Source organism: Cetorhinus maximus, chromosome 1, assembly GCF_964194155.1.
Source record: "Cetorhinus maximus chromosome 1, sCetMax3.hap1.1, whole genome shotgun sequence".
Taxonomy (NCBI): Eukaryota; Metazoa; Chordata; class Chondrichthyes; order Lamniformes; family Cetorhinidae; genus Cetorhinus; species Cetorhinus maximus.
In genome coordinates, this window is record NC_135879.1 from 18781992 (window position 1) to 18801713 (window position 19722).

At 43.6% G+C, this 19722-nt stretch overlaps 1 protein-coding gene across 1 annotated transcript in view; it reads right to left on the bottom strand.

The window, feature by feature from the left end:
- LOC144688852 (uncharacterized) overlaps positions 1–19722 on the bottom strand; it is a 582637-nt gene that overhangs the window by 27521 nt on the left and 535394 nt on the right. Inside the window, exon 46 of the mRNA XM_078555848.1 lies at positions 6180–6314. Within this exon, the coding sequence (XP_078411974.1) occupies positions 6180–6314 (135 nt within the window). The remainder of the gene's footprint in view (positions 1–6179; positions 6315–19722) is intronic.

Below are 19722 nucleotides of genomic sequence, written 5' to 3' on the forward strand. Positions count from 1 at the left end.
TGGTTTACAAGACCTGGTTAAGTACCTGAGCCACTATGGGTGCAACTCAGGCATTCCCTTTCCATGACAATTCCGATAACTTTTGTTGCAATATAGGAGGGGGCAGGGCAAGGGCAGAGAATCTCAACACTGGAAGTTCCCTGTATTCCCTGACCTGGGAGGAAACTGGAGTAGGATCATGAGCAGGTACCCCTGAAAACTCAGCCCCACTCTCTCCTTTTTGGGGTACAACTCTATAGGTGTTTGGATTGATGGATAAGCAAAGTAGTCACCCAAAGGTTAGAAATTGGTGTTCAGAAAACAGGACGAGAATTTCTGTACTCTAAACATTTACCTTAAGCTCAGGCAGGTTTATAAAATGTCTAAGGGGAGAGATCAAACATGACCCAAAACACTTTAGAACCCAGATTTTATACTGCAGTGGATTTACACTCCATGTGGTGTCAATTCAAAGTGATGTTATATTTTGCCTTCCAAGGTACTTTACTCTGCTCCACATAATCAGCTTAGACACCAACTCCTAGTTCACACTTTTAGTTTCAAACTGGTGAAGGATTAATATCATTTTACACCAATGATAGACTTGCTGCATAAATGCCATCGAGGCTCCAAATGCTCTTTTACAATTATAAGCGAGACATGTTTGCCAATGGTCCATAGTATGGTCTGCGCACTTGGGGTAGGTGAGGCTAGAAATTTGCTCGGGGAGGTGTTGTGCCTGCCCATTTTATGGAGGGTAACACTGGCAGCAAGGATGTGCCTGCCCACATGTGGCAAGCCATATAAAAATGAGGGAAACACAACCTCTACCATGTATCCCACCAATTACCCTGTTGGAAAACGAGGAGCTCTAATATGCAGCATTCTAACAATTCAATAAAATATCTGGAATTAAAAGTCTGATGATGACCATGAAACCATTGTCAATTGTCATATAAACCCATCTGGTTCACTAATTTCCTTTAGATAAGGAAATATACTGTCCTTACCTGGTCTGGCCTACATGTGACTCCGGACCCACAGCAATGTGGTCGACTCTTAAATGCTCTCTGAACAAGGTCGATTAGGGAGGGGCAATAAATGCTGTCCTAGCCAGCGATGCCCAGGTCCAATGAACAAATAAAAAAAAATATATCAGTGGAGAGAACATCAGAGGGATTTTCTTTTTATCAGAAGGGTCTGTGGAATTGCTCTGGTTGTGGGGCTGTGCACGCTCGAGTGCAATGGTAAAATTGAGGGGGGGGGCAATTTTTCAGGCAGCTCAGAGACCAACTCCTTCCCTTTCAGCTTACATCTGCTGCCTGCTGCAGGGATTCCTGCTCCGATTTCACTGCAACACCCTGGTAGAGGCATGGGCACCGGTCTTCAGTATACAAATAACCCCCAGGGCTGCAGAGTCAGCCAGGCTCAGGAAGACACCTCTGTACCAGGTTGAAGTTTAATCCCTCTGGTGTTGTGTCCAAATTGGAAAAAGTGTAGGATGATACTTCCAGCTGACAGAGTGACCTTGCAAAATGTGTAGATGCACTGGACTATGGTGGATCGCGACTGAAGAGAATACTGCCCGTTGCTTATTCGTAATTATATTTTTCAAACGGTGGAAATGAAAATGTATATGTATAAAAGTCGATCTCATGTAAAAGTCAACCCATAATTTTTGCCTTAAAATTTCATAATTTTTCATGTATCTCATGCAAAAGTTGACCTTGGTTTTTCAGAGATCAAAGTCCATCAACTGCTCTGCTCTCCTCCCCTCCCTGCTGCCTGAATTTCTTCACACTTTCGCCAAAAAAAGGCAGCAGGTGGGAGATGCTGTCCAGGGAAGCCCTGGTGTCGATTGCTTATTTTGATGCTCCTCTAACATTGTCATTGCAGCCGGCCAAAAATCACAGTGCTCCTGAGGAGACAGAACAGCGACAGAACAATCTGCCGATCTCACCCTGCCACACCACATGGCAACAAACATACGGGTTAGGTGCCGTAGGCCACTCGGCACCTCAATCCTGCATCGCCATTCAATAAGGTCATGGCTGATCTGATTGTAACCTCAACTCTACATTCCTGCCTACCCCTGATAACCTTTCAACCCCTTGCTTATCAAGAAACTAACTACCTCTGTCTTAAAAATGTCCAAAGACTCTGCTTCCACCGCCTTTTAAAAAAAGATTTCCAAAGACTCATTACCCTCAGAAAAAAACCTTCTCATCTCTGTCCTAAATGGGTGGCCCCTTATTTTTAAAGAGTGACCCCTAGTACTAGATTCTCCCTCAAGAGGAAGAATCTTCTCCACATCCACCCAGTCAAGACCCGTCACGATCTTAAAGATTTCAATCAAGTCGCCTCTCACTTGTCTAAACTCCAGCAGATACAAGCCTAGCCTGTATTGATTTAGTAAACCTTCTCTGAACTGCTTCTAATGCATTGACATCCTTCCTTAAATAAGGAGACCAATACTGTACACAGTACTTCAGGTGTGGTCTCACAAATGCCCTGTATAATTGAAGCAAAGTCTCCCTACTTTGGTATTCAATTCCCTTCGCAGTAGATTATAATATTCCACTGGCTTTCCAAATTACTTGCTGTACCTGCATACTAGCCTTTTGCGATTCATGCACTAGGACTCCTAGATCCCTCTATATCTCAGAGCTCTGTAACCTCTGACCATTAAGATAATATGCTTCATTTTTAGCTTTCCTGCCAAAATGAACAATTTCACAATTTCCTACATTATACTGCATTTGCCCAAATGGCGACACTTTGCCCACTCACTTAACCTATCTATATCCCTTTGTAGCCTCCTTGTGTCATCTTCACATCTTACTAACCTATCTATCTTTGTGTCATCAGTAAATTTGTGTCATTTGCTGCCCTTGTTTACAATCTCATTTATCACTTAGTTGCCAAATAATACTTGATAGTGGTCTGCTCAGAATCTATAGAGGATCTTTTGTTCACTGCTAATTGTTTTTCTCTTAAATAGCTTCTATGGTGAGGAGGTCTTGTGGTGCAGCCAGTTGTGTCCCTGCCTTTGAGCCAAATGCTCTGGGTTCAAGTCCCACTCCAGGACTTGATGGCCATGGAAGGTGTGCTTACAACATGGCCAAACAGGTAGAAGATCAATTTGTAAATCTGTCCAACATGCGCCGAAGGCAGGCAGTAAGAGCGGGAGACGTTCCTGGTCAGCCATATGATGGGAAGAAATTGGAGCCTCTACCATCATTATCCATAGCTCCAGGCTACAACATGCATGGAAAAGTGTATGTTGCTAAGGCAACTTGGACTCCTTGGGGAGGGGCAGTTGGCAGCACGGCTGGTGTGGATCAGATTGGTGCCAACGGCATGGGTTTTGATGCCCGGGTGGAGTTGGGACCTGCCTCACTGCCGGACCCATGGTGGAGGTTGTGGTGCTGTGGGTTAGACCTGCCTTCAGCAGAGAACTCAAGAAGAAGGAGTTTCTAAGACTTTAAATCCATATTAAGCAAAAAAAAACCCACTTTGAATCAATTGTGTTTTGGTAGAGTGTAAATGTATTCCTACGCATCTGATGAAGGGTCCTTGACCTGAAATGTTAACTCTGATTTTCTCACTCCATAGATGTGACCTGAGTATTTCCCAACGTTTTCTGTTTTTATTTCAGATTTTCAGCATCCACAGTGTTTTGCTTTAATTTCAATGGCTGCCTCATTAAACTACTTAATTTACAACTTAGCAATTTATTTTTGTCCCCCTCTTTAAGCCACCTGTTTTAATGCACTTCTTTTCAGACCAAAAGGATAACCACAAACAGACTGCAAACACCTTCTTGAGTGAACTGCCAGCTGTATGTATATAGCATCGTGTTGATGCACATAAGACTCGGTACGCTTATCTTATCAGCTAATTTTACTAGGGGCAGGATTTTTCGCTCGGTGTGTGGGCGTGCGCCCAACACGCCAGAGCGTAAAATAGTGCGCAATGACGTCAGGCGAGCATCCCGATGTCACCGTGCACTCGCACGATATTTCGGTTGGCGGGCGCATGCGAGAGTCAGCAGTGTACCCGCCAACAATTACGAGGCCTATTAAGGCCATTAATGTATTAACTAACCTGGATTTTTCGCTGCCCGTCCAACGTTACGGTTGGCGGGCGGGCGAATCGGTCAGGCAGCCTTTGGATTTTTGAGGAAACCTCATCCAAGGGCAGGATAAGGTTTCTGATATTACTTTCAAAAAATATATAAAAATGTTCGGGCAGAACTTTTACGATCTATATGTTTAGGCGAGTGAGCTCGATGTGCGGACATTGTTTTCAGCATTTTAAAATCTTTATTTGATGGTTTTAAATTCTTCAGCTCCCTGCCTTCAGGGAACTTTCATTGCGCGCTCCCCCTGTGCCAGCGCTAACTTTGGCACTCGCCCTTCTCCCGCTCCCACCTCAGCAGCGCTGAGCCTTTCAGCACACCCTTCACGCTGGTTGGCCATGAGTTGGCCGCGCCTGCCTGAACACCTCAAAATTCCACCCTAGGAATTTGTCCCATATATCCATGATCTGTTGGTGGGAGGTGGGTGGGGAGGGGTAAATTCTTTTAATTTTCTTTCATAGGTTTATTTTGTTCAGGTGAAAGCATAGTCTATAGTGGAGTGCTTTTTAAACAAAGCAATGTAACACTTGTCAAACACTTTCTTCTGGAAAGTGAGTGAAACCAGTTCTAATTTATGGCTTCACTACTGTTTATTTTGTAGCAGACAGGATGGGACGAGATTGTGTTGTCAGTGTCATAGCGGTGTCCAGCATCATAATGATGTCAATGAATCAAAATGACACTTACATTTGGTAATCAGCCAAAGCCTGTTTCTGTTCCAAGGAATTTATAACCCAGAAACCTTGACAGGCTTTAAACTGGGTAATGAAGACATCAGAGAATATCAACAGATGGAAGTTAACAGCATGGAGAGAAAAACGGTGATCACAGACAGAGAGGTTTTTATCATTATATTGCCAATTATGAATCAAGGAATCAAAATGCTATATCATGTGACAATAAATTAGCATGCACTCAAGCTAGATCGCACTTTCATAACCAGCTATTACTAGAGGTGGAATTGAGGTGCCACCATGCTGGAGTTGAAGTTTCACTCCTTCTGCCTGGGGCATTAGCATCTTCAAAATAGGGGTCACTGATCTACTGCTCTGTGGCAGCAATGGCTCAGGCAATGTTCACAGGGGCTTATCATTGCAAGGCTGAAGTGGCCCCCTTAACCAGACAATAGGCCCCTTCAATATCAAAATTGGAAGTCTGACCAAATGAGGTCAGTCTCTATATGAATATTAATGATATCAACTCTGGTTCTCTATCACTATCCTTGACTCCAGCGCTGCTGATGTGCTCTGTGACATTGAATCGTGAATGAGCCAAAACCTCCTCAAGCCCAATACTGGCAAGACCAATGCCATCCCTTTGGCTCTCATCAGAAACTTTGCCTCCAATCCTCTTTTCACTGAAGCATTTTCATCTGAAAATGTGCAACCTCAATTTCCTTCAAACTCCACTTCTAGGTTATTAACAAGACCATCTCATCAGCCTCCCTCTCTACCTCATCAAGAACATCCTTGTCTTCAGGCTCGGTACTCCCTAATGTTCCAAAGCTGGCTGTGCAGGCTCCAACTCACCTGGAAGCCTGCTGTTCACACCATGTTTCATATGACCCAACTTATTATACTCCAGTTCCTACTGACCTCCACTGGCTTTCAATCCCCAGGATATAGTTCTCAACATTTTCAAAATCCTTGTTCTCACTTCTAAACCCCTGCTTGACCTTGAGACATTTTGATGTGATAAAGTATCTTATAAATACAAATAATATATCTACATTGCAAGTTTCACCTTCGCTGTTTTATATCTGGTCTACTCTTCAGACCTGGTGACAGTGCCTTCACTAAATCTTTAAGCATTGGCCTGGATTTTATCTGTTTTTCCTTTACCTTCCCCAAAAGATCAGAGTGGTAATCTTTATACTGTGACGCACAAGGTCTCACATTATGTAGCATAGGTTGGATGCACCAACATGGTCATCTCTTGTCCACCATATGTTTATATCATGCCCTGCCCTCTGAATTCTTTCCCACAACCTTGTTCCATGAAAGCCAAAGCTTTCCATCTGATTTACAAATGCAACCATAAAGCAAAATAAACTGCTTACCTCTGCTTCACAGAATCCATCTCTCCTTTGCTTTCCATACAACCAAATGATATCCCCTTCTTTAAAAGCCAGCTCGTGGCTAGGATGAATATTGGGGCTGTCTTGCAGTGGATTATAATCATAGACAGCGACGAACTGCTAAAGAGAATTGAAGGTGGTAACCAGTTACAATCTAATGGGCACATTCATCACTCCACACTTTACTTATCATCACTAATGGGAGTCGGACACCTTTGTGCAAGATGCTGATCGTCACTGGTACAGGATTTGCGCACCATATAAAATGCTGACTGAGAAAGTTAAGGAGGCCCTGAAGAGTCCAACATGAATGAAACATGCAACATTTGAAAACACTCACTACATATGCTTGTTATTTTACATACAGGGGATCATTTGTCGGTTTGCCTGCGATTTTTACCTCTTAAGTTGAGATCCTGAACACCCTTATGGACACCGAGCTTTCCTTTAACAACTCTAAGAATTTTAACAAACGACTAATAACACTGCAACGATCAATTCGGGAACAAAATTTATTCTGACAACTGCTTTGTTTTAAACAAGGGGCAATTTAGTTCCTCGAATAATTTACTGCACATGGCTGAATTTATGAATATCCTTCACCTTGTTTCACTGCAATAGGATCCAGTGGAATGCACACTTAGCATAATTAAAGGCACAATGACCTGAACTCTGAAAGGTAAGTGTGGTAATTATCACAGGTAGGTAAGATTTGTCATACACAAAACTGTAAAGAAATTACAGCACAGAAATAGACCATTTGCCCAACTGGTCCATGCCAGTGTTTATGCTCCATGAGCCTTTTCCCATCCCTCTTCACTGAGTTCTATCAGCATAACCATCTATTCCTTTCTTCCTCACGTGCATATCTAACATTCCCTTAAATACATCTATTCTATTCACTTCAACTACTCCTTCTGGTAACAAGTTCTACATTCTAACCACCCTCTGGGTGAAGAAATTTCTCCTGAATTACCAACTGGAGTTATTTGTGACTATCTTGTATTTATAGCCCATAGTTTTGGACTGCCTCACATATGGCAACACTTTCATGGAGACCTTAGAACGTAAGAGTTACAAAGAAATAATTCATGCTTACTCTTTTTTTTGAAGTCCCATCACATAAAGATAGTTCATTGCCATTGTGGCTGTTCTGAGTCAATAGCAGAAAATCACTATTTCAGAAATAAATAAGAATGCTTCTTTAAATTAAGAAAAGAGCCTTCAGAATTTATGTAGTTAACTTGTAAAAGAAAAATTGGTTGACCATTAAGTGATGATCATCATCTAGCCATAGTCCAAAAGGACCATAGGCATCTCTCCATTAGAGCGAGATAATTTTGGCAACTCGTAGCTTGAGGGGCACCACTCCACAAGTGCAGTACAGGGCAAAGAGGCAGGGCATCTATGAAAATACCACAGCCGGTAAAGGGATTGAATCCATGTTAAACCTCCAGTGGAAAAACAGATTGGTCATACAACATGGAAATGAATTTGATGTTAACACTGCAGCTTTTCAGCTATGAACCAATCCTGACTAAAACCTTGGCTGATTCAATGTATTGTATATAATCGCTCTGAAATATGCCTTGAAAATCTACAGGTTATGCCCAGCATCTGCCACTGATCCAATTAAACTTTGTGGCAGTAGTGAGGAAGCTGTGGGTGGGGGGAAGGGGAGGGTGAAAGAGTCTTGGAGGGGGTTCCCTTCATCTACTTACATCAGTGAAGAAAGCAAAAATAATGAATAAGCATTTCTCAAGGACCTTTCATGTCTTCAGGACGTCCCAGAGTGCCTCACCGCTCTTAAGTTGGTCGCTGCTAAAATGTGGAGAATGTGCCGCCCGGCCAGTTTGTGCACAGCAAGTTCCCATAGACAGCAACGTTGGATCTCTTACATCCATCTGAGAGGGTAGACACGGTCTCAGATTAACATCTCACCTGAACACTGGCGCCACAGACAGTGCAGCACTCTCTCAGGACTGCGCTGGGACTGTAAGTGCACATGCTCAACTCTCTAGGGTGGGACTTGACCCCATAACCTACTGGACTCCAGAGAACAGAATGCTCCAATGTGGTAGGCACTCATGCCATCAAGGGTGCATCTGATCTATCTGCTATTGCAGCAGCTCTGGACTGCCCGGCTGAGGTGGCGTAGCTAGGGCTGGTGGCCGCTGGGGGGTGGGGGTGGGGGATATAAAGTGAGGAAGGGGGTTCTGGGGGCTGCAGTGTGGTGGTTCTCTTTTGTAGGGGAATCCTTTTTTAAAAAACTATTTTTAATTATACGGGGATCTGGTCATATTCCACATCTCCTGCTGGGTCAGTTGGGACACCTCCAAAGACAAACCTGCAGTATCTGTATCCTGGATCATAATGAAGGACTGAGTCATGGGGAGTCTGACAATCAGAGAGCCCCAACCCTCAACTCATCCCTCCTCCCCCCAACCCCCCATATAATTACAGTGGCAATATGTCAAATGGCCATGGATTTTCAAGGCTAATATCTTTTGTAAACAACAGTGTTCCCCGTGGTTTGTGCAGACTGATCTATTTTGTTGGAACTTTGGCACCGAGTTTTAGGTGAGCCAGCTGAGAAAGGCTAGGGCAATCAAAAGGAAATCTGGCAAAACTCAGAAATATGGCAGCAGCAAAATCACAAAGAAAATGAAAGTGCTTGTGGCTTCAGAGGCCTTTTATCCTGCCCATGGGTGACAATTTAGTAGGAGCGTGCTGCCCGCCTGCCCGTTTTGCCTGTGCGACAAGCGCAAAATCGCGCTGGCAACATAACATCTCAGTCAATAGCCTTTTAATGGCCTTAATTAGCCATTTAACTGTTGGTGGACGTGGCTCTGACTTGCGTGTGGGCCCGCCGACCTCAATAACGCACGTGTGCGCGACCACATCGGGACGCACGCCCGACTGCATTTCACGTAATTTTACATATGTTCGGGTCGGGTGCGCGCCCAACCTCGGAATGTAAAATTCAGACCCCTGTCACACTAGAATCGGCAGCTATTTATTGTTGTTCAATATGTAGTCATTGCAATCATCTTACTTCCAAAATCCCCATTTAAATCTATGTTCAACCATTTCAGTGCAGCAAAAGACAACCCTTTTCACTTTATTTATGTTAATGGTCAGTTCCTAGACCAGTTACAAAATCAAAGACCTAAAGCCTGACTCCAATCTGCCAACTTCCGGGTTTAATAGAGGCGGGAGGGATAGGCAGCCATCTTGCTCCCAGGGCCTGTATATGACTTTTCATTGTACTTCAAGTACTTACCCAAATTTCTCTTGAAAATTATTCTCAAATCCGTTTCCACCCTCCTTTCCGACAATGCATTCCAAATCATAAGGGCTTGCAATGTAAAAATAAATTCTCATCTCGCCTCTGGCTCTATAACCAATTTTGCCACTGTTAAGTCTGTGCTTGCTGGTTACCCACTCTCCTGCTAACGGGAATGGTTTCTCCATCAAAACCCTCCATCATTTTGAACACCTCTTTTAAATTTCATCTTAATCTGTGTGTTAATCAGTGCCTAACTGTTTTAGGATATTGATAATGAAGCTTATAAACTGAACCCTACCTTCATGAAACTCAGCCCAAAATGAACCTTCAAGATAAGCAAATGATCTAAAAGTTCTATTTCCCTGAAAATGGCACTTCATTGATTTAGGTTGGCATTCTAACCCTCCTTGCGAAAATGGTGTATGGAAGGGATTAAAATTTGAACATTTTATCTCCCAGTTCCAACCCACCATAGTCCACTGTGTAATTTTCATGATGGTGATTCAGGCCCTCATTGAAGTTCCTGGAGTGGAGGGGATGTGGTCAGGGCTATCGGAGACCGAGGGGGTAGTGGTGTTCCTCATATTCAAAAGTCATTGCTTAATGATATCAGCGGCACTGCGATGTGGTATTTATTTGTAGTTGTAGTGTCCTGCACTGTCTGCAGCCAGCAGCAGAACCACAGTCAGAGGGGCTACCAGGCTAGAAAAGGCCATGGTCAGTCTTCAAAAATTGTTCCTGTTAAAACTCCTTGGGGGCCAGGAAGATCAGGACTGTGTCATGCTGAGAAGGCATGAAAAAATACTTTAAAATTCTTTCTCTCCCATATTCTGTTGTTTAAATTCTGTTTTTTAAAAAAATGGACAAAAGCTAATTCATCATCCTCCTCGAACGTGACACCCCTTGCATCGTGTAAACATTCCAGCCAAGCAGACACAAAGGACTAGTAGATGAGATGCCTGCGCCAGTCAGCCCTGGACAAAGGCAGAGCTATTGTGACACCTCATCTCCAACATTATGCTAATGGTTCCACAGTTACCTACTCAAAATACAATTGGTTTTAATGAGGGTCCTGAAAGTACATTGTTAGCTGAATCGCTCAAACCTAAACTACCCTGTCAGATGACCAAGACTTGAGGCTGTTTGAATTGCTTCAATTACACAGCTTTTGGATTCTGTCTTCAGTTACGGTTTAACCTCAGAAGAGAAAACCAGCTAGTAGTGTGCCACTGACTTCCATCTCTTTCGAAGTCAAATCTCCAGAAAGAATCCTGTTTGGCCTACAGAGTTGGCTAATTCCCAGAATACAAGAATACTTTGCTGCATCTTCAACTGTCTCAACTGCGTCCCTAGGACAAAGACCAGGAATTCTTCCAGACAAACCCACCTAAAAGAACCTTCATTGGACACTGAGTTACTGGACTCGACTCACGTGAATTAATGTCAATACCCTTTTTTTTTAAGTAACTTGCAATTTGTTACTTCTTTCCCTTTCTTTCTCTGCCTTTCTACCTTGTACGCTCGTGAGCGTGAATGTATGTCGGAATCCATCCCTTGGGTTTTGAATGTGTTAATAAATCCTCGTTTTGTTTCACCTTGAAGTATTTGCTGTGGGGTTATTTTTAACATTGGACATTTGGGAAACACACCACGGCCCATTTCAACAAGGAAAGGATACTAAGGGAAACAAATTAAATTAGAAACTAAAACTATCGCTGTCACCAGCAGAAGAGAGGAACAGTAATAATAATTCAATCCAATTCACCCTCTTGCCTGTTACAACTGCTTACCCAAGATGATGAGTCCTTGAGCTTATACTGCTCCAGTTTCCCTAAAATTGGATTCCCCCATTGCCCTGGAAACTGCCCCACCACCCCCAACTCCACCTCCAGACCACTCCTCCCATTGGCTACCAGAGATGGTTCCCACAGCTCCCAACCTGTGGCCTCCTGCTGCCAAATTCCCACCAGGTAGTGAATCTGACCAGGTTTCCAGTAGGACTCAGGGGACATTTATGCAAAAATGATCCCTTTAAGAGAAATGCTAGATTCCTTTTTTTTTGTTCCCAGATACAAATTACAAAGCATTTTACAGCTGGGTTCCTTTAGCTGATTTGTATTGCACTGTGTTTTGGAAACTATTGTGCAGTAAATACGTCAGGCCATCTCTAGTGAGGATCAATATGTGTTAAATCTGAAATCTTTCTGCCCTACAATCTGTGAAGGAAAGTACTTAAAGGTGCGCAATGACCCCCATAAAATTCTATCCATTTGGCACTTTCATGACAATAACAACACACAGCTTAAAGTAATCTGGTAAATATGTAACTGCTGTATTAGTCTGACCAAATGAAATTCAAACCTTTAATTTTAGAGAGAAAATAACACATTTTTAAAAACTGGTTTGGTATTTTGAACTGAAATCAGGTTGATTAATTTTAACTTTTCCAGAAAACACGTTAAAACAATTAACTTGTACCCACTCCCTAATCATAGATCATAAAATTTGTGTCTGTCAAATGGTTAATTCAAATAAAAAGGTTTAAGTATTGAGTTACTATATATGAATCGCTATGGTAACAATCACATGATTTCCTCTTGGGAAGTCGTTTAGTCACATGTACACATGAATAGGCAGACCAGCTATCAAACAGGTTTATCTTGACCTTGCAATATGGTGTAATATATTAGGCTGAAGAGAAGGTCTGTGAAGGCACCGGGGATTTTCATGGCCTAGAAATTTTCTGGTGTTGTATCTGCTTTTCATGTACAAAATAATTGCCATAGCAAGATTGTGGGCAGAGCATGTGCATTTATTATGTTATTATGTGCTGGAACTCTGCCACCCGAAATGTTGGTGAAAGCAAAAAACAAAGAGGAGTCCAGCGCCCGTGTCTGAAACAGACATTAAACATTTTGGATATACAAGTGGAGGAGGTAATACGTTTCAAGCTCGGTTTGTAAAATTGGTCTGTCCTGAACAGAGCCGGTACCTTTTCTCCCTCTCCCAATCGCTTACACCCTCACCTCAAAGTTATCTTCCAATATCATTGTCCCCCCTCTTTCAAGGCCTACCGGAAGTGCAGTGGTCCAAAATTCAAATCCTCTGCTAGCAGTCTTCCTGAGGACACGTGCAGCTTTCCAATCTCAGACAAATGAGGCATGAGACCCAATATTGAGCATGCCTGAGGTCCACGCCATTTGGGTACAGGAATTGGTCCCTGTGCCCTGTTCCTGTGGCAGGCCAGAGTGAACCTACCTCTAGGGGAATGTATTTTAGATTTCACAATCTTCTAACAACATTAATGAAAATTCTAGACATGGTAAAATGATTGGATCTAAAACAATATCATTAAAATGCATATCGCAAACTTGTTCATTTGATTTTGCTTGAACCTAAAGTCCTGAACCTAAAGCGCGGGTTTTTTTTTTAAAAAAAGAGTTCTGACAGAATGTCAGTCAGACTAGTTAATGAGAAACAATTTCTCCCCGTAATTCTGATTGCCAGTGATGGAATTAAATACTCAGCTTGGTAATCAATGTTACCATGGGATGAGATATCATCACTGCAATTCTTTTGTTTCGTGGTTCAAGTGATTGTGCCAGAATTACACCCAACAGTATCCTCCAGTGCTGACCCCAACAGCGTTGGTCAGTCAGTGGACTTTGGCCTAGATCCTGCTGTTGCAGCCCATATTCGCCCTTCTGGAGATTGGTGCACCGCTACTCACTGGCAGGCCGATTTTCTTCTTTGAGGCAGGAATCGTGAGTTGGAAGATTTTCCAATGTAGCGATCCCAACTCCTACACAGCAGTGCACACCCATGCCACCTTCTTGGGGAGTCGGCGGAGATGGGCTGGAGTCGGAGACACCACCTCCTGATGCAGGCCCGAGGTGGGAACGGAGGCGGGCGGTTGCAGAGGTGGACAGGTTAAAAGGCCTGCCTCTGTTTGATTGGACATCAGCCCATCGAGTGTTAGGGCCACTACCCCTCATACCTCACTTTTCCCCACCAACCCACCCATGCCCACTCACACAGCGCCACCCTACCAACCCCTTTCCCACTCCATGATCCTCTGCCCCATATCCCCCTATTCCCCCACATTCCCCCTGCCCTCTCCATACCTCCATTGCCATACCGCTTGTCCTCATATCTCTCCTGTGGCCCTTCCTTTTATCCCCAAGCCCACTCACCACTTATCCACTATGCACAGAACTCATGTGCCCTATAATAACACTAGGGAGTCTTTGAGATGCTAACCAACAGAATAAACACGTCTCTTTCAGAACTCCTCAAAAGCCGGCTCCTTGAAAATTGTCAGGGATCTGAGATCACCAGCTTCGCAATGGAGCTGCCGGCTTTGAGATTGCTGTGTGTGGGCTCGCGACCTGCACCCTTATCCCCCACGACGGAAATGGGGGCTGGAATCCGGGAATTGGGTCCCACCCATCGCTTTGCCCCACACCCAATGTGGGTTTGCCCCATATCAGGGTGGCTAAATCAGTGTCTCGACTGGAGCAAGAGCAGGAATCCCTGCCTTAGGGAGACTCAACTCATGGGCCCAGCCATTGCCCATCATTCTCCTTTTAAAGGGTAGGAGAGGATTTAGTGCATTCGAAGACATTGAAGAAACTTCTAGAGACCTGGGACAATCAACAGAACTTCAGGACCACTTTCTGTTGAGAATCCAAATATATTCCTATACAAATTCTGTTACTGTGTATAAAGGCAATGTTTGAGTTCTCTTACCTTGTGTTGACCTACTTTGCATTTTGTTCTGACCTACATTGGCTCCATGTCTGGCAACACCTCTACTTTAAAATTTCCATCGTTGGTTTCAAATCCCTTCATGGCTTCACCTTTCCCTATCTCTGTCACCTCCACCATCCCTACAACTCTCCAAGATCTTTGAGTTCCTACAATCCTGACCTTTGCACATCCCTGAATTTCATCACTCCACCATTGGCAACTGTGCTGCCTGGGCCCAAGTTCTGGAATTCCATTCCTAAACCTCTTTACCTCTCTCTCCTACTTTAAGATGCTCCTTCAAACCTAGATCTTTGGCTATTCTTTTTGTGACCTCTACCAATATCTCCTTATGTTGTTCGGTGTTGTGATAATGTTCTTGTGAAATGCCTTGGGGTGTTTTGATACATCAAAGGCACTAAATAAATGCAAGTTGTTGTTGTTAAATGTTTTGATCTTACTCTATCACATTTTAAAAATCACTAGAATGCATTAATCAACTTATTCTACCTGCAGTTACATTTCTAATAAAATTGCATTGAGCATTTTAAAATTATTTTTCTTCACACCTCTTCCAAAAACACTGCCCATATTGAAAGTGGCTCCACCAGTACTGGGAGCTGCTCAATACTGTGGCCAAATGCCCATTCTTCATTGGTACATGGGGCAGGATATTGCCGTTGGCATGCGGGGGCGGGCCCGACATGCCAACGCGTAAAATGATGTGCGATGAGGTCGGGTGTGCGTCCCGATGTCATCGTATGTCATTTCGATATTTCGTCCGGCGGGCGCACGCCGGAGGCAACTGCGCGCCCGCCGAATTGTCAATGGCCTATTAAGGCCTTTAAAAAAGTAATTTAACTAGTTAACAACGCTGCCCGTCCAACCTTAAGGTTGTCGGGTAGGCAAAGAGCCCAAGCGGCCTTCGTGTTTTTCAGAAAACCTCATCCACAGGCGGGATGAGGCTTCCTGAAGGTTTTATAAAATAAATAAATGAATTTTACTAACTTCACAAACATGTCCCAGTTCATGTGACACTGTCACATGAGGGGACATATTTAAATTAATTTTCACTTTATTTAGTGAAAAGTTTTCACAACCATTCTACCTCCACGAGGCAGCTCCGTGCCTCAGGGAGGTTGCTGCGTTCTTACACACGCATGCACGAAAGAGCGCAGGCCCCGCTCTCCCTCCTCCCCCCACCCTCACAGGTAGCGCTGAGTACTACTGGCCACGCGTTATGCTGGGAGGGCCTTAATTGGCTGCACGCAGCCGATCGTGGGTGGTGATTGGCTCCACACCCGCCCCCGCCTGCTCCCAAAAAGCCCACCTGCCATAGGGAAAATTCACCTCACAGTCTTCATTACAGCTGAACCCAAATCTGTCCTCAGCTGATACTTGCACAAGCACACTTTCCAAAAAGGTCACTGTAAAAAAGTAATCAGGAGCAAGGAACCAAATCTAAAAGCACTGTTCTGGCTGGCATCAGCTAACTCATACAGAACATGGGACTGACACACAGCACAAATATAGAACCTTTGCACTAGTGTTATCTCACTAAGATGTTCAGTGCTGTTTTTTGCTTCTTAATCCCAGACCTGCTCTGCATTCTCTCTATTTATATGCAGGATTTTGCATAATGAAATTTATGCATTTCTAATTCCAGGTCCCTTTTCAGCCTGTGTCGTCTATTGATCATGGCCAAAAGAAATTTGAGGAGTTTTTTTTGTCTTTTTTAGAAGGAGGAAGCTGCGCAAACTCTTAATGTTCATTGTTGCTATGCCTACTACACTATGTATAACCAGAGTGACTATTAGAGCTACTTCATTACATCAACAAAGCAGTAGCTAAAAGCAGATGAGCTTCAGTTGGAATACTGCCTTGACAGATTGTCTGCCCATTAATCTCTGTTATACGTCAGGAAGCAGAGGAGCACAAAAATAAGTGGAACCAGTTCTGATTCATCACATGCCCATTGTTTCTCTGATATCCCACAGAGTAGGAATACATTATTTTACAAGCATCACAATGATGTGAAATACCAGTCGCAATAGAAAAGAGACTGGTTGATTTAGGTGCAGTAAGTTTGAATATAGACAGGAGAAAGCATCATCTCAATCCGGCTTTTCCTTCTGGCCCAGAAAACCAGGAAGGCTTTAGTTTAGGCATTGAGGATATCAGAGAATAGGAATAAATGGGAATTAACAGAACAAAACAGAAATGGTGATGATCACAGCAAGGTTTTATATCACCTTATTAATCAAATACCAGAAATATTAAAAATGTTAATGTGTAATTAGAATTGGACATATAATTAGGCAGGTTAAGACTTTTACAACCATCAGTTACAGGAGATGGAATTGAATAATCACTACAGCCTGAGCCCCTGAACTGTACAATCAGTAAGTCATATTAGACATGACTGCTTCATGACCAGTTTTGCAGCTCAAGATGAGAATTCAGTTTTTAATAAAACAGTAATTAAAACACTTCAAGTCAAAAAAGATATGTTAAAAATTAAAATTTACATACTTAAAGCTCAAAGCCTTTGAGAAGCTGAATAGATCTTAACATGAAGTCACATGAAAACATAGTGGAGTCACCTCACCTCTGGAATTCAGCTCTTCTGTCCATGTTTGGAAAAAGGTTATAATGAGCTCTGGAGCTGAACCCAAACTGAACATCAGTGAGCAGGTTATTGCTGAGTAAGTGCCACTTCATAGCGCTGTAAATTACAGCTTCCATCGCTTTGCTGATGATCGAGAGTAGACTGATGGAGCAGCAATTGGCCAGGTTGGATTTATCCTACTTTTTGTGGGCTGGGCAATCCTTCACATGGTTGGGTAGATGCCAGTGTTGCAGCTGTAGCTTGACTAAGTAAGGAAATAGCTCTAAGTTGTATTTAAACCAAGCTCCACCTATGGGAATACTTAATTGTATTTGTGGATCACTGCTCATGCCACCGCTTTCAATATTTATGTTTTGTGCAAGTGTGCATGACGTTAGGGCCTAAATTCAACAAAGTTTTACCAGTAGATTAGAAGTTTATACCCTTTTTAATGTTCAGAAAGACTTATAGGGGGTCCATGCACATAAATCATTAAAATATCATGGACAGGTACAGAAAGTAATCAAAAATGCCTTTGGGTGGTAGCCTTTATATCTAAAGGATTCAAACACAAGGGGTTAGAAATCATGTTGCAGTTATACAAAGCCCCGGTTAAACTACACCTGGAATACTACAAAAATAAAAATACCTGGAAAAATTCAGCAGGTCTGACAGCATCTGTGGAGAGGAAGACAATTAACGTTTTGTGTCCGTATGACTCTTCAACAGAACTAAGGAGAAATAGAAAAGAGGTGAAATATAAGCTGGTTTAAGGGGGGGTGGGGTGGGACAGGTAGAGCTGGATAGAGGGCCAGTGATAGGTGGAGGTTGCCAAAAGATGTCATAGACAAAAGGTCAAAGAGGTGTTGAAGGTGGTGATATTATCTAAGGAATGTGCTAATAGGTGACATTAAGGGTAGAAAGCAGGACTAGCAAGGTACAGATAGCCCTAGTGGGGGTGGGGTGGGGGGAAGGGATTGAAATAGGCTAAAAGGTAGAGATAAAACAATGGATGGAAATACATTTAAAAATAATGGAAATAGGTGGGAAACGAAAAATCTATACAAATTGTTGGAAAAAAGGGGGATCGGAAAGGGGGTGGGGATGGAGGAGAGAGTTCATGATCTAAAATTGTTGAACTCAATATTCAGTCCAGAAGGCTGTAAAGTGCCTAGTTGGAAGATGAGGTGCTGTTCCTCCAGTTTGCGTTGAGCTTCACTGGAACATTGCAGCAAGCCAAGGACGGACATGTGGGCATGAGAGCAGGGTGGAGTGTTGAAATGGCAAGCGACAGGTCTGGGTTATGTTTTTGGACAGACCGAAGGTGTTCCACAAAGCAGTCACCCAGTCTGTGTTTGGTCTTTCCAATGTAGAGGAAACCGCATTGGGAGCAGCGAATGCTGTAGGCTAAATTGAGGGAAGTGCAAGTGAAAGGCTGCTTCACTTGAAAGGAGTGTTTGGGCCCTTGGACGGTGAGGAGAGGGGAAGTAAAGGGGCAGGTGTTGCACCTTCTGTGATTGCATGGGAAGGTGCCGTGGGAGGGGGTTGAGGTGTAGGGGGTGATGGAGGAGTGGACCAGGGTGTCCCGGAGGGAACGATCCCTGCGGAATGCCGCCGGTGGGGTGAAGGGAAGATGTGTTTGGTGGTGGCATCATGCTGGAGTTGGCGGAAATGGCGGAGGATGATCCTTTGAATGTGGAGGCTGGTGAGGTGATAAGTGGGGACAAGGGGGACCCTATCATGGTTCTGGGAGGGAGAGGAAGGTGTGAGGGCAGATGCGCTGGAGATGGGCCAGACACGGTTGAGGGCCCTGTCAACCATCGTCCTTTGCCTCCATCAAATCTGTTCTGATGATGCCACTTTCAAAAACAGTTCCTCTGACATGTCTTCCTTCTTCCTTAACCGAGGTTTTCCACCCACGGTGGTTGACAGGTGCATTTCACTTGCACTTCCCTCAATTTAATCTACTGCATTCGCTGCTCCCAATGCGGTTTCCTCTACATTGGAGAGACCAAACGCAGACTGGGTGACTGCTTTGCGAAACACCTTCGGTCTGTCCACAAGCATGACCCAGACCTCCCTGTCGCTTGCCATTTCAATACTCCACCCTGCTCTCTTGCCCACATGTCCGTCCTTGGCCTGCTGCAATGTTCCAGTGAAGCTCAACGCAAACTGGAGGAACAGCACCTCATCTTCCGACTAGGCACTTTACAGCCTTCTGGACTGAATATTGAGTTCAACAATTTTAGATCATGAACTCTCTCCTCCATCCCCACCCCCTTTCCGATCCCCCTTTTTTCCAACAATTTATATAGATTTTTCTTTTCCCACCTATTTCCATTATTTTTAAACGTATTTCCATCTATTGTTTTATCTCTACCTTTTAGCCTATTTCGATCCCTTCCCCCCACCCCCACTAGGGCTATCTGTACCTTGCTTGTCCTGCTTTCTATCCTTAATGCCACCTATTAGCACATTCCTTAGATAATACCACCACCTTCAACACCTCTTTGACCTTTTGTCTATGACATCTTTTGGCAACCTCCACCTATCACTGGCCCTCTATCCAGCTCTACCTGTCCCACCACTCCTTAAACCAGCTTATATTTCACCTCTTTTCTATTTTTCCTTAGTTCTGTTGAAGAGTCATACGGACTCAAAACCTTAACTGTCTTCCTCTCCACAGATGCTGTCAGTCCTGCTGAATTTTTCCAGGTATTTTTATTTTTGTTTTGGATTTCCAGCATCCGCAGTATTTTGCTTTTAACTTGGAATACTACATTTGGATCTGGGCACCATACATCAAGGAGGATTGGTTCTGCAGGGAGTGCATCGAAGATTTATCAGGACGATTCCTAGCCTCCAAGGGTTAAGTTAAGAGG